At 50.0% G+C, this 13,046-nt stretch overlaps 1 protein-coding gene across 2 annotated transcripts in view; it reads left to right on the top strand.

Moving 5' to 3' along the window:
* The window catches only part of DYM (dymeclin), a 212,691-nt gene extending 208,919 nt beyond the window's left edge, over positions 1-3,772 (top strand). For both annotated transcript variants that reach the window (XM_083882932.1, XM_083882931.1), the window contains one exon: positions 1,263-3,772. In XM_083882932.1, coding sequence (XP_083739058.1) covers positions 1,263-1,412 — 150 coding nt within the window. In that variant the 3' untranslated portion in view covers positions 1,413-3,772. The remainder of the gene's footprint in view (positions 1-1,262) is intronic.
* The last annotated feature ends 9,274 nt before the right edge of the window (positions 3,773-13,046 follow it).

Here is a 13,046-nt window from a genome sequence, read left to right on the forward strand (position 1 = left end):
GTTCTCTGACTCCAAGAATACAAATAACAGGAGAGCACAGAAGTTAAATACCTAACCCTGAAAACCAAGTGTCCAGGAAATGCCCTCTCAAAGGAGATTGATCCAGCCAGAATTCTTGTACCCTTAAGGCAAGGAAACAGGACACTGAGCTCAAGAAATAGGATAGGGAATCCCTTCATTATTAATGGGCAAAGAGGCTCCTTAGCCATTGCTGTGCTTGTTCTGATCATGTCACACGGTGGAGTTTATTCTTAGTCTTAGCCACAGCCTTATAAATAATAAAATGGGTCATGTTTTATCTTACCCCAGTGATCATTGTAATGCGGCTTTTGCCTGAGACTCTGCCAAGCTCAGGCACAGGCAGCATTTAGAAGTGGATGAAGTGAAGAGCACAGTACAGAAGTAGACTCAGCTCTTTTCCAAAGTATGCACTTACCAAGAGTGAACCTGGTGGGTTTGCAGTGTGCACTGCTTTGGGAGGGAAAAAATGAGAAAAATGGGAATTTGAGGTTGCATCTTGTCTGTCTCTTCTCTCTGGTGACAGGGACAGACTCAGGGAACAGCTGGAGCTGTGCCAGGGAGGTTTAGGTTGGATATCAGGGAAAGGCTCTTCCCCCAGAGGGTTCAGGCACTGCCCAGGCTCCCCAGGGAATGGGCACGGCCCCGAGGCTGCCAGAGCTCCAGGAGAGCTTGGACAGCTCTGCCAGGGGTGCCCAGGCTGGGATTGTTGGGAGTGTCTGTGCAGGGCCAGGAGCTGGACTGGATGATCCTGGTGGGTCCCTTCCAACTTGGGATATTCTGTGATAACACAAACTGTGTTTATTCTTTCAGACTTTTCAGAGGATTCTCCTGCTAAAGAGCCAACTACAATTAATCACAAAATGTTTTTTAAGGAAAAATGTAATGAATAGGTCTGTACATGCACAAGCAAGAAGGCTTTTGAGGGGCTGCTAAAAATGAGTTTTCCTTAAAACCTTCATGTTTTGTAAAGGTTTCACATATGTCTGTCTGTTAACAGGCAAATCCATTGTGACCAACAGTAAAACGCTTGAATACAATATGCTAATGTAGCATTTGATTCAAAGAAGAAATTATAAATTATCTCTTTATCCTATAAATATTTTCTTTGGGTTCTAATGGTTTAGTTCCTTCCATTATTTTTTTTTTTTCACCAAACCTCTTTCTTCAGTGTTTATGTGGGCTGTGTGTTTGCAAGCAGACACGCAAACCTTCCCTCACCCAACTCTGGCTTCTTGTTGCAGAAGTTCCCCGAGCTGAAGTTCAAGTACGTGGAGGAGGAGCAGCCTGAGGAGTTCTTCATCCCCTACGTGTGGTCCCTGGTGTACAACTCTGCCGTCGCCCTGTACTGGAACCCCCGTGACATCCAGCTCTTCACCATGGACTCGGGCTGAGGGACGCCCAGCCCCACCAGCCCCACTCCATCTGACAGGAACCCAACCTCTGCACCCCTTCCAACCTGACCCCTCCAACTGACCCCTCCCAGAGCCAGTGTCCAGCCCAGCCTCACGCTGGGACAGACTGCTGTGGGGCACTGATGGCTTGTAGGCAACCTTGTGTTTATAGTCCATAACCTAGAGCTTGTTTGATGAAAATGAGGCCTTACACATGGGGTGTGATGTTACTACCGACCACAAACCTGATCGTCCTAACTTAACGGGCTGAATGAGATTGCAGGCTTTGATTTGGGAGCAGAGTTTGTATTTCTGGGCTCTTTTCAAGCGGGCAGCTTCCTCGGGTCAAGCTTTTTATGGTCTCTTGGATGCTGCTGTGGGTCGCTCGTTACCCAATCCCATGTTTTCACTCACAGCCCTTTGTTTCCGTGGCACTGTCAAGGCTGCAGCCCTTAAATTGCTGTCTACACTGTCATCCGAGGGAACTAAGCAAGCAGCATCTCTAATCAGGTTAGCTCCCAGGCAGATTCAAAACACTTGATTTAGATGTTTGTGGGAGGATTTTTCAATAGCAAGTCTTTCGTTGTTGTTGTTGTTTGACTGGCAAATACTCTCCAGAGGGCAAGAAACACCTGCTTTCGGAGTCAGGTCCCTTACAGACTTGTTTTTCTGTGCTCCTGTGCAAAATCGTTCCTGGAAATTGAACGTGTAAGGGAAAGGGGGGAAAAAAAGTCCAAAGAAAATAATTACAAGATTGTAAAATAGGCCATTGTCCTGTAAACCTGTGCGTGATGGTGACAGTGTGTTTTTGGGGATCCTTAACAAAGCTCCGTGTTGAAAACCTCCTGTTGGCTCTTAAAGTTTTATGGCAGAAATATAAATTTATCTGAATGTAGAATACTACTCTTTTTTTGTTGTTGTTTTCAAGTGCCCTTTCCTGATACACCTTTTTCAGCAGTGGGAAAAGCAAAAGAAGTGGTGTGATTTTGAAAGAAATCTCATTTTCTTCAAAGTGGGGATCGTATTTTGGGGATGCCTGTTGCACACATGTGCACCCACTCTCCTCGTCCCACGTGCTGCTGTGTGGGGGACTGTCACCAGTGCATTGCATGCCAAAAACTTCAGTCTCGAGGAATTAGTTCCTGAAGATGAGTGGCAACCCTCTGTACTCACTGCCTGCTCCAGCATGTTCTGTTTGTTGACCTGAGGAATCAGGCACGTTTGCTTTCAGAAAGTCCTTTGAATGGCTTTAAATAGAATTTCTTGCACCATTTTGTCCCTCTGAAGGATGTGCTAAGATTGTACTTTCCTTTTATATGCTTATTTAGAGACAGAAGTCCATTTGAGTCCTACACAAATGGAAATGCTGGCTTATTAAAAAAAAGAAAAAAAAAAGAAAAAAAAAAGGCAAAAAAAAAAGCTTTCCAAATTTATTTAAATATAGCTGCAAAGGGATATATACAGCCCATGAGCATTTAGGACTTTGAAATGGCAGAAGTTTTTGAGAAAAGTCAATGGTAAGACTGGAGATGCAGTGTTTTCTTAGGCAAATAGAAGAAATTAATTAACCATGACTGAGCTGCACATAAGTTGATCTGTATTTTGGATTTATTCTGTTTTGTTTTGGTCTTTGAGCAAACGTCAAAAGGGGATAACTATTCTTGGTTACTGTAGTGATTTGTAATTTTGTCTTTATTAAAAGACTTAAGAGTGTTTGTGAGTCAACAGGGCTGCCCAGATTTGGAAAGGTCAGTCTGAAGATGCACTTTTAAACCGTGGATTCTAAAGCTGCTGGGCTGGCTCAGTGTTCATCTATTCTAAACACCCCGGGGTGAGCTGAACCAGAGGGGCCCTGCCAGGGCAGACACTGCTCAGCCAGGTGTCAGACTGCAGAAAACCTGATTTGTCTGTGAAAGGGCTTTTTGCAAGAGAGGGGCACATAAAGCAGAAATCTGATGGAATAGGTCAAACGGCTGCTGAACCAACATCGGTGTCACACAGAAAATTCTCTCTCTCTGTCCTCCCGTTGTGGGGACACTGAGGTGCAGAGGGTTTGTTCTGATGGCGTAATTTCCTTGTGTGTTTCATGAAATGCCCTGCCCCGAGGTCCCAGCTGGTTTGGAACAGCTGGAGTTACCACCTAAAGCCAAAACAGCAGAGCCAGACCAAGATTTAGGCAGAATTCCATGCTGGCCCCATTGGCTCTCCCGAGAGCTGGAGTGTGACGTGGGCCTGGCAGTGTCCTGACATCTGCAGTCTGGTACGGTCACAAATACTCTGTTTTTTTCCTTCACCTTAGGGATCCTTTTCATTTCTTTGTGTGAAAGATTTATTATGCATAATTACAAAAATAAAAAAGATAAAACAGTAAATACGGGGTAGCGTGTTTTGTGTCACAGGTCTTGGCGTGGTCACCAGGCCCAACCTGATGGAGGTTTTATAATGTCCTCTGTGACATACAATTAAGAAGAATGTAATTTTATTTATTGTATGAAGCAAATCAGTGTCCATGTCAGTGTCTGGTAAAAGAAGGAATGTGTAATGCTGCAGTGTCACATGGAATGTCACATCTTGGCAGCTCAGCTTTAAGGATTGCAGTGCCCATGGCCTGGGGGAGCACTGGGGATGTGCAGTCACGGGAGGGGAAGCAGAGGAGGGACAAGGCTGTCCACACAAGACCAGACCTGATGTGTTGCTGCACACTCAGATTCTCATTCCTGCCCATTTCAGCTGATGGTGTCTCTGGTTTTGGAGTGTGGGATGGGTGTTGCACCAGGATCTTCTCCTGACCCTGCTCATATTTGAGGTGACTTTACTGTGGCCTTCCAGTACCTGGAGGTACTGACAGGAGAGCTGGAGAGAGACTTTGGAAAGGGGCCTGGAAGGATAGGACACCGGGAGTGGCTTCTCAGTGCCAGAGGGCAGGGCCAGATGGGATGTGGGGCAGGAATTGGTGGCTGTGAGGGTGGGGAGGCCCTGGCACAGGGTGCCCAGAGCAGCTGTGGCTGCCCCTGGATCCCTGGCAGTGTCCCAGGCCAGGCTGGACAGGGCTTGGAGCACCTGGGACAGTGGAAGGTGTCCCTGCCCATGGCAGGGGTGGGGTGGGATGAGCTTTAAGGTCCCTTCCAACCCACACCATTCTGAGATTCTGTTGTAATATTCTTGCTCTGAGTGCTGATCACTGGTGTCACCACCTGCCTGGCTCCCTGAGCAGCTGGAGAGGGAAATCCATTGCTTCAGGGCTGGGGAGGAGAGGGCAGGTCTCTCAGAGGACCATCCCTTCCAGAAGACCAAACAGGTAGGAAACCCATCTGCTGTGTAAGTTGTTGGTGAAGTGGGAGTTGTGGAGCCTCATGTGTGTCTCTGGTGAGAGAGAAATCCTCCTCCCTCAGGCAACAGAGTGAAACTCTGATCTTGCTGTGAAAGTGAGATGGGGTGGGGGGTTGGAAGATGCACTGGGCATCATTCACTTTGGCAAAAGCAGTCCAAAAACCTGCCAGATTTCTTGGCATTTCTTGACTCAAATAGCCTAAAACCAAAAAGTATTGGCAAACTACAGGGGGGGTGAAAAAAAAAAAAAAGCTGTTTTGTACGTGCCACTAGATTGTTGATCTACCAGTTAAACAGGAAAGGAAGAAGCAAACAACTCCCCTCCCTTCTTTGGAAGCTCTAAAGATTTCGTACAACCTTTTCTACTGTTTTTATCGTTGCATATGTTGTCTAATTCAGCCAAGTAAAGGTCAAATCTCACATTTAGTCAGCCCCAGGCTCTCTTGTAATTGATTGGGCTTGGTCTGCAAAAGCTCCACCTTCTGTGCTGGAAGAGCAGGAGTTTTCTATATGATTGCACTTCCTAGAATCACCTGACCACTGCAAATCCTTTCCCATTTCTACCCATTCCTCCTTTGGCCACCTTACCTAAAAATTTGTACCATTGTGTACTGGCAATACTGTAAAATTCAGCATCCCAGCTTCTTTCGTGTTTTATTCATTGCTAATTTGGGGATTTGAGGGAGTTTACTATTACCATATTTATTGTCTGTTATTGCTAACAATTAGCAGTGTTTAAGGCAACAGCTGAGAGCCTTGTCCTGAGCCCCTGGATTCTGAAACCTCAGCTCTGGTCACGTCCTGGCAGAGGTTGTGGTGGCTGTGAGCTCTCAGTAAGGTACAGGTGTCCCTAGAGGTGTCCCTGACCTGTCAGGGCAGGATGTCCTGGATCCCACAGGGCTGGCTGTGGGGGTTAGGCTGGATGGGGCTGGGAATTGTTCTGGGCTTGGCTGACTTTTATACTCGAGGAGTTACTCATGGGCGGTGCCTTTGCACAGGTCAATCACGACGCTGAAATGTGTGTGAAGGGCTCAGGGGAAGGATCACAGGGCTGGGAGTTCCCCTGTTCTTTTCCCTTTCGGGGAAGGAGTCTGCTGGCAGGACATCCCCGGGCTGCTGTGACATCACCAGGGGAGTGCTCCAGCCATCCTCCTGCCTGAGACGTCAGCACAAGTCACCAGCGGCGCTCATTGCCTGATAACAGCTCTGCCAGCTGAAGATAATGGTGTTTCACAGACAAAAGGGCGACTCTTGCAAACTCCACTGACCCCAGCAGCAGAGCTGTACTTCCTGCTGTGGCTTTGGGAACAGCCACCAGTAAGGAGCAGGGCAGTGGAGATGACAGTTTAAAGTAATTATTGAGTGTTTGGGTTGGAAGGGACTTTAAACATCCCAGGGCTGGAGCCCCTGTGCCCTGGAGCCAGCCTGGGACACCTGGGGCTCTTCACCTGCACAAGAGAAGGCTCCAGGCAGAGCTCACAGCCCCTGCCAGGGCCTCAAGGGGCTCCAGGAGAGCTGCACAGGCACTGGGGACAAGGCCTGCAGGGACAGGACACAGGCAGTGGCTTCCCAGGGCCAGAGGGCAGGGCCAGATGGGATGTGGGGCAGGAATTGGTGGCTGTGAGGGTGGGGAGGCCCTGGCACAGGGTGCCCACAGAAATTGATGGGGCCATGGAAATGGCTCCAGAGTCGTGTGGGCTTATTCAAAAGCAGCATCCCAAGAGCTACATCCCTCCTTTGCAAGCCCCTGACTACAGATTTTGGCATCCCTTCACTGGGAATACCGGGGATGTCCCTGGAGTAACAACACTGCAGGAATGCTTTGCATTTTGAGGGCAGTTAACCCCAAACTGTGAGGTTCCAGCTGATGTTACAGCTCGTAATCATTCAGTCATCAATGCCGGGTTATTGCTGGGTGGATGCATTTGGGGTGTGAGGGCTGTGCTGCCTGCCTGCAAATGAATTACTCCAAGGAGCCTTTTTGGTGTTGGAGGCTCTGCTACCACCCATGGACTGTGACAGCACTTACATGTACTCAGATAAATGAAAATGTCACTATCAGTGAATCCCTCCAGATCACGAATCCAATACACCGAGGAGCTGCCAAACTGGGACAATTTGAATGAGAGATTTAGAGAGGGGAGATGATTTTTTATTTTTTCTTTTTTAATGCTGCTGAAGCGCACGGCATAATCCTTCATCATCACTTTAAAAACTGTCTTAAAATTAATCCAAAATGAATACATCTTGGCAGACGTGATGAAATGTTCAGCTGTACATAATACTTTTGCCAGATGTCTTGGCAAACTAAATGGCAGACTTCAGTCTTCCTTGCAGTCACTTTGTGCTGCTGAAAGCCCTGAATGTGATGGCACCCGGGGAAAATTGAGGATCCGGAGAGGAGCAGTGACAAAGTAGGTGACGTCCCAATGATGCTACCCTGGCTCCTCCTCCTATTTATGAAACGACAGGAAAAAAAAAAAAAAAAGCTTCTCAAAGAGCAAAACAGCTTATTAAAAACTGGCAATTTAAACTAGGAACAGCTGTCCTCGGCCTGCTGCTTCTATTTTTGTCCCTGGAGCTGTGTTCAGGGTCCTTCCCTCTCCCAGCTCCTGCAGCTCCTGCATCCAGTCTGCAGATCTCCATGGATCCTGCTGGGTGTGGGGCTTGGGGTGCAGGGGCCCAGGGGTGCTCAGCCCCACCAGAGCTGTCTGTCCCTGTTTAAGGACTGTATCACCTTGAGAATAATGGGAATAAACTATCTGGGCAAAACCATGTCTGGAGATTCAAAGCCTCTTACAAAACAGGTGCTTGAAGGCCCTAAAAATGTGGGTTTTTTCCTAAAACAGCCTTGTGTGTTGTTTTGTTGGTCAAGCTGTTCCTAGAGGAGGAAAGCCATCATTTCTTGATATGGGATATTCAGTATCTTGTATTTACTGGGCTGAGCTTTGGAATTAATGTTCTGCTTAGTGCCTTGTGTCCTGTCCGTGTCTCTGCATGGTGAGCAGTGGAGCAGAGACAACCAGCAGGGCTGTTCTCACCCTGAAATGAAGCTCTTTGTGATGGCTCCAGGAAAAATCCCTCACCTTCCTTACCCACCCCCAAAAAAGCAGTCTTGCAAGTTTCTCCCAACTGAGACACGAAGTGAAAATTGAATTTAAATTATGTTCTTTCTCCTAAATCAAATCTCACAGGCGCCAATTGCCCTTTAAAAGGTCAAGCTTTTAGCCCACAAAATTGTAATCGATACTTTATTGACCTAAACAACAGCCATAAACTACAGGCTGCCTTTGTCTCCTTCCTTGGCTTCTCCTTCCTGGTAGAGCACATTTGAGCCAGGAAAGTGGCTCTGGTGGAGGTGGGATGGAGAGGGCTCATAAAACCTCACATCCACAGCAGGGCTGGGGAAATGTGAGCATCACCAGCACCCACAGAGCAGGATAGCAGGATTGCCCTTCCTTCCTTCCTTCCTTCCTTCCTTCCTTCCTTCCTTCCTTCCTTCCTTCCTTCCTTCCTTCCTTCCTTCCTTCCTTCCTTCCTTCCTTCCTTCCTTCCTTCCTTCCTTCCTTCCTTCCTTCCTTCCTTCCTTCCTTCCTTCCTTCCTTCCTTCCTTCCTTCCTTCCTTCCTTCCTTCCTTCCTTCCTTCCTTCCTTCCTTCCTTCCTTCCTTCCTTCCTTCCTTCCTTCCTTCCTTCCTTCCTTCCTTCCTTCCTTCCTTCCTTCCTTCCTTCCTTCCTTCCTTCCTTCCTTCCTTCCTTCCTTCCTTCCTTCCTTCCTTCCTTCCTTCCTTCCTCCCTCCCTCCCTCCCTCCCTCCCTCCCTCCCTCCCTCCCTCCCTCTCTCCTTCCCTCCTTCCCTCCTTCCTTCCCTTCCCTCCCTTTCCCAGATGTCCATCCCTAACACAGACCCAGAAGATATTTTCCAGCAGCATTTCTTTTCCTCCTCACCAGGTTGTGTTTCCCTGCTCACTCAGGGACATTCCTCCACACCAGATCCACACCAGCAAGTGACCAAGGATGCCACATCCAGGTCACTGTGGCCACCAGGAGGACCAAGAGTGGCCTTGGGAGGATGGAGGTGATGCTCTCCAGGACAGGAAATGAAGGGACAGAGCCTGGCCTGTGTCTCCCCACAGCAGGGAAGGAGTAAGAGGCTGGAGCATGGGTATGGATGGGTTGATGCCACATTTGAGGGCACCAAATGTGTGCACCAGAGACAAATGGCAGAGGCTCTTCTTGACTGGTTGGGGCAGAAACAAGAAGGCAAAACCTTCCTCATTGTTGTCACTGACTCTGTGCAGCCAAGCCAAAGCCCAGTGAGTAGCCAGAGGAGCAGTGCTGGAGAATAAGCCCTAAGCCAGGGTCCAGACTGAAGGAGTGATTAATTACATTGATTAGGAAGGGACTGGGCCTAGAGAAGCAGTTTGGGTGTGTAGATGTGTGTATACCATGTATATGTGTATATGCAGTACAGATACATAAAGACAGGGAATTTACATGTACATATGTCAAAATGGCACATCATTGTTATTTATGATTGATTTTATGATTTTTTATCCATAAAATGCCTCCTTTTCTGATGTACCACCCTGTTCTATGAAGGGCCATGAGTGAGAGCTCAGCACTGGCTGTGCCCTGTAGAACACTACCAGGAGGAAATGGACAAGTAGTGGCCACAGGTGACACCTCGGCTGTGTTTGGGGCAGGGCTTTGAGGTGACACCAGGATTTGCAGGCGTTGGGATGTGCAGGGAGGACCAGGACAGCACATCCCAAGTCAGGAGCTGCTGGTGCCAGATCCACCTGCTCCGTTACCTGGTGCCACGTGCGTTTCTGTTGTGGCTACAAGCATTAAGGGAGGGCAGATAAGCTGTGTTTGTGCAGCTGCCAACCTCGCTGCTGTGACATTTCCATCTGCCCCACTGTTGTATAAGCCTCTGCTCCTGATGAAATCAAGAGCCAGGAAGAAATCCCTTCCTTCCCCAACCCGCACGCTGGAGCAGCTCAACCCCAGCCTTGGGCATCAAGGTTTCCCTGCAGCGTGGGCCTGAAATCCCCTGTCTTGCCCTGAGGCCTTGGGCTGCTCTGCAGCCAGCAGACATCCAAAACCTTGTCTGTGCTTCAGCATCACCTCTGGCTCTGAAAATCTTCAAGGGCTGACAGTCCTCTTCAGGTCAAAACATTTTAGGAGCCAGTCCTGGGAAGCCCAACTTTCATCTCTCTGTTGTGCAGTGGCAGCAGCCATCAGCAAGAGCAGCAGCTGCCCGTGCTGTGACCCTTACCCTACCTCCTCCCTCAGAAAAGGTACAGAAGGATGAAGAGCATCCCTGAAATGTCCCAAATCACAGCCTGCAGAGACCTGGCTGGTGGATCCAGGGCTTTTTCCTTCAGTCTGGAACCTGGGGTTCATGATGTTGGGAATAGTGGCCTGCTACACCTTCTTCCCAGTCCCGTGATGGATCCTGGGGACCAGAAGTTGTCCATTGAATCCTCTCCATTTAAGAGACTCAGAAGAGGATTCGTCACCTTGCAGTCCCACTTTAAGGACAGGTGGAGAGGAGTGAGGCTCAGAAAGGGTGGAGGGAGATTGGGGTTTTTACTGATGCCTTTGCAGCACTGCCCTTCCAAGATTTAAGAGTGTCTTTGCTTAGCAGCTCTGTCCTACCTCGACAGCAACCCTTGGGATGGCAACTTGGTGGGGGTGCGTGTGGGAAATGATGAAAGACAGGGAGATGAAGAAACTTGTACTGAACACTCTGTTGGCTCTTGGCCTGAGACGCTGGGCCTGCCCAGGGCCTTGCCAAGATCGTTTTCTCTGGGAGGATAGGCTGATGATGACAGCCAGGTATTTCTTTGATGCAATCCCCGTGTACTGCTGGGGAAAGTACGTAAAGTCCCGTTTCCCCGAACACCGCGGGGCCACGTCGGCTGCCACAGCCTGGAGCCCAAGCCCCAGCCTGCCTGGAGCCACCCCTGCACACCCTGGAGCCTCCCTGCACCCTCACCTCGTGCTGCTTTCCCCCAGATCCCTCTCCTGAACCTCCCTGGCACTCCGCTGGTTTGCTCTTTGCTTTCTCATCCCTCTGACACACTTAAAATATGCACCAACCCCCTTTTGTGCAGCTCCCCCCCAAACTGGGGCCCTGGCAGGATGAACAATCTCTCCTCTGTCCTTTACAGAAGTTCCCAGGGAAATTTTTCGCTTTTGAGTGATTTTGAGCAATTTCTGTGGTGATTCAAGGCCTGCATGAGAGTTTTTCCTGTTTTGGCTTTCACCAGCCAAGGGTGAGAATGCTTTCCTTGCCTGAGTAGCAGGGCAGCGAAGCAAACTGGCCAACTTGATGCTCATCCTCAGCAGAACAGGCCCTCAGATAAAGGTGAGGGGTGACAGTGCCACAGCTGCAGCCTCTTGGAGGAGAGGAGGTGCTCTGCAAGGTGCCTGAGTCCTGCCTGGTGGAGAGGAATGTGGGTTCCCTGTTGCTACTTCTGTCCCCAGAGAGCAACCACACAGGGTTGTGGAGCAGATCAGGGGTTGGCTCTGGGGTCAGCCAGCACTTGTGACAGAAAAAATGGTTTCCCAAATGCCCCTGGATCCCTGGAAGTGTCCGAGGCCAGGTTGCAAGGGGCTTTGGCACACCTTGGGATAGTGGAAGGTGTCCCTGCCCATGTGGGACTGAATGAGGTTCAAGGTCTCTTCCAACCCAAACCACTCTGGTTGTTCTGTGGTTCTATGAAAAAAAATCTTCCTCAGGGTGGAGAGGAAAACCCGGGGAGAGGTTTGCAAAGACCAGACCACCCAGAGGCTGACCAGAGCTGGGAGGAGCAGGAGTCTCCACAAGCCATGCCTGGATACTGCTCTGGATGGATGCTCAGAGGGAGACAGGGACAACAACTCCAGCAATGTAACGAAGGACAAAATGGAGTTTATCTGGGGGGAAAAGGTACCAAATTTGGGGGTCTTCCCAAGATGAATTTGTGCATGGGCTGTTGGGCAGAGAGAGGAACCCAGGGGCCCACTCAGGGCGTGGAGTGTCCCAGGTTTCCACCACCACGCTTCTCCCATGACTTGTTTTTCCTGGGAAAACCAATCCTTCTTTTGCAGCATTCATGAGAGTGGCCCACGCAGGGAGCAGCGTGAGGAGGGAATGGCCCTTTTTGGCCGCCGTGCACGGGACAGAATGTCCCAGAACATAATGAATGAAACACAAATGTGTGAGCAGTGCTGACACCACCTCGAGTCACCCCCGTCAGCACCCCAGCCTGAGCTGGGGGCCACGGCCAGCACGGCCACGTGAGGGGCAGCACAGCCACATGAGGACCAGCACAGTGGAGACAGAGACCTCCTCTCCTCCCTGAGAGACCCCTGTGGCTCCTCCAAGGGCAGCCCACCAGGCACTGAGGGCAGGGAAGGCGCCGCCAGGGAGAGCAGAACATCTGGACTGCTGTTCAGTAAACAGGAACGTGGGCAAGCCGTGCCCCTCCAGATAATCCCTTTGTTCAAAGTGAAAGCCTCGCCACAGAAATTTGGAAAAGGAGGTGGAAGGAGCGGGGCAGGACTCCTATTATGCTTGGAAACTATTTAAATATGTCAATATTAAGGGAGCGTAATTACCACTCAAGCAATTCCAGCAAACAAGTCGGTGAGAGTGCCTGCTTTACGGGAAGTGCATTTCCTCTTGGCAGTCCCCTGGCTGGGGATTACTGAGTCTGCAGCTCTCCCTCCATCCACTCCACTGGGGAACCAGCACCTCCCAGCCAGGCAGGGCCACAGAGCCATGGGATAGGGTGCTGTGGCATGAGGGGCCACCAGGGTCAGCCTAACCCATTGCAAGTGATGCCTGAGCCCCTGGCAAGGTCTGCTGTGGGTCTGAGGACACTGAGAAGCCCCACAGTGCAGGGCAGAACCACCTCATGCTGTCCTTGGGGTCAGTGGTGACCATCATTTCTGTGGTCAAGGCAGCCCAGTGCTGCTCTGCTGCTTCCCAGAGCATCTGCCTGCATCTTCCATTGCAGCCACGCTGTGGGAAGAGTCAGAGGAAGGAGAGGGCTGCGGTTCAGGGGCTGGGCTCTGTGCTCAGATCTCCTGAGTCAGCTCCCAGCGTCCTCACCCCTGTCCCTGTCACGTCAGACAAGTCACTTCACCTCGGCGATGCCGGCTCCGGCCTCAAAACCCTTCTGTGGTCCAGCTCTGGGGCAGCACAGGGTCACCCTCTGGCTTGGGGAAGTTACTCAGGGCCTTTGACTCCTGGTTTGAAAACACTGAACCCAAAAGTCAGGTTCCTTGAGTCATTAGTCACTGAGGAAACAA

This window comes from Zosterops lateralis (genome assembly GCF_965231275.1).
Source record: "Zosterops lateralis genome assembly, chromosome: Z".
In the NCBI taxonomy this organism is placed as follows: Eukaryota; Metazoa; Chordata; class Aves; order Passeriformes; family Zosteropidae; genus Zosterops; species Zosterops lateralis.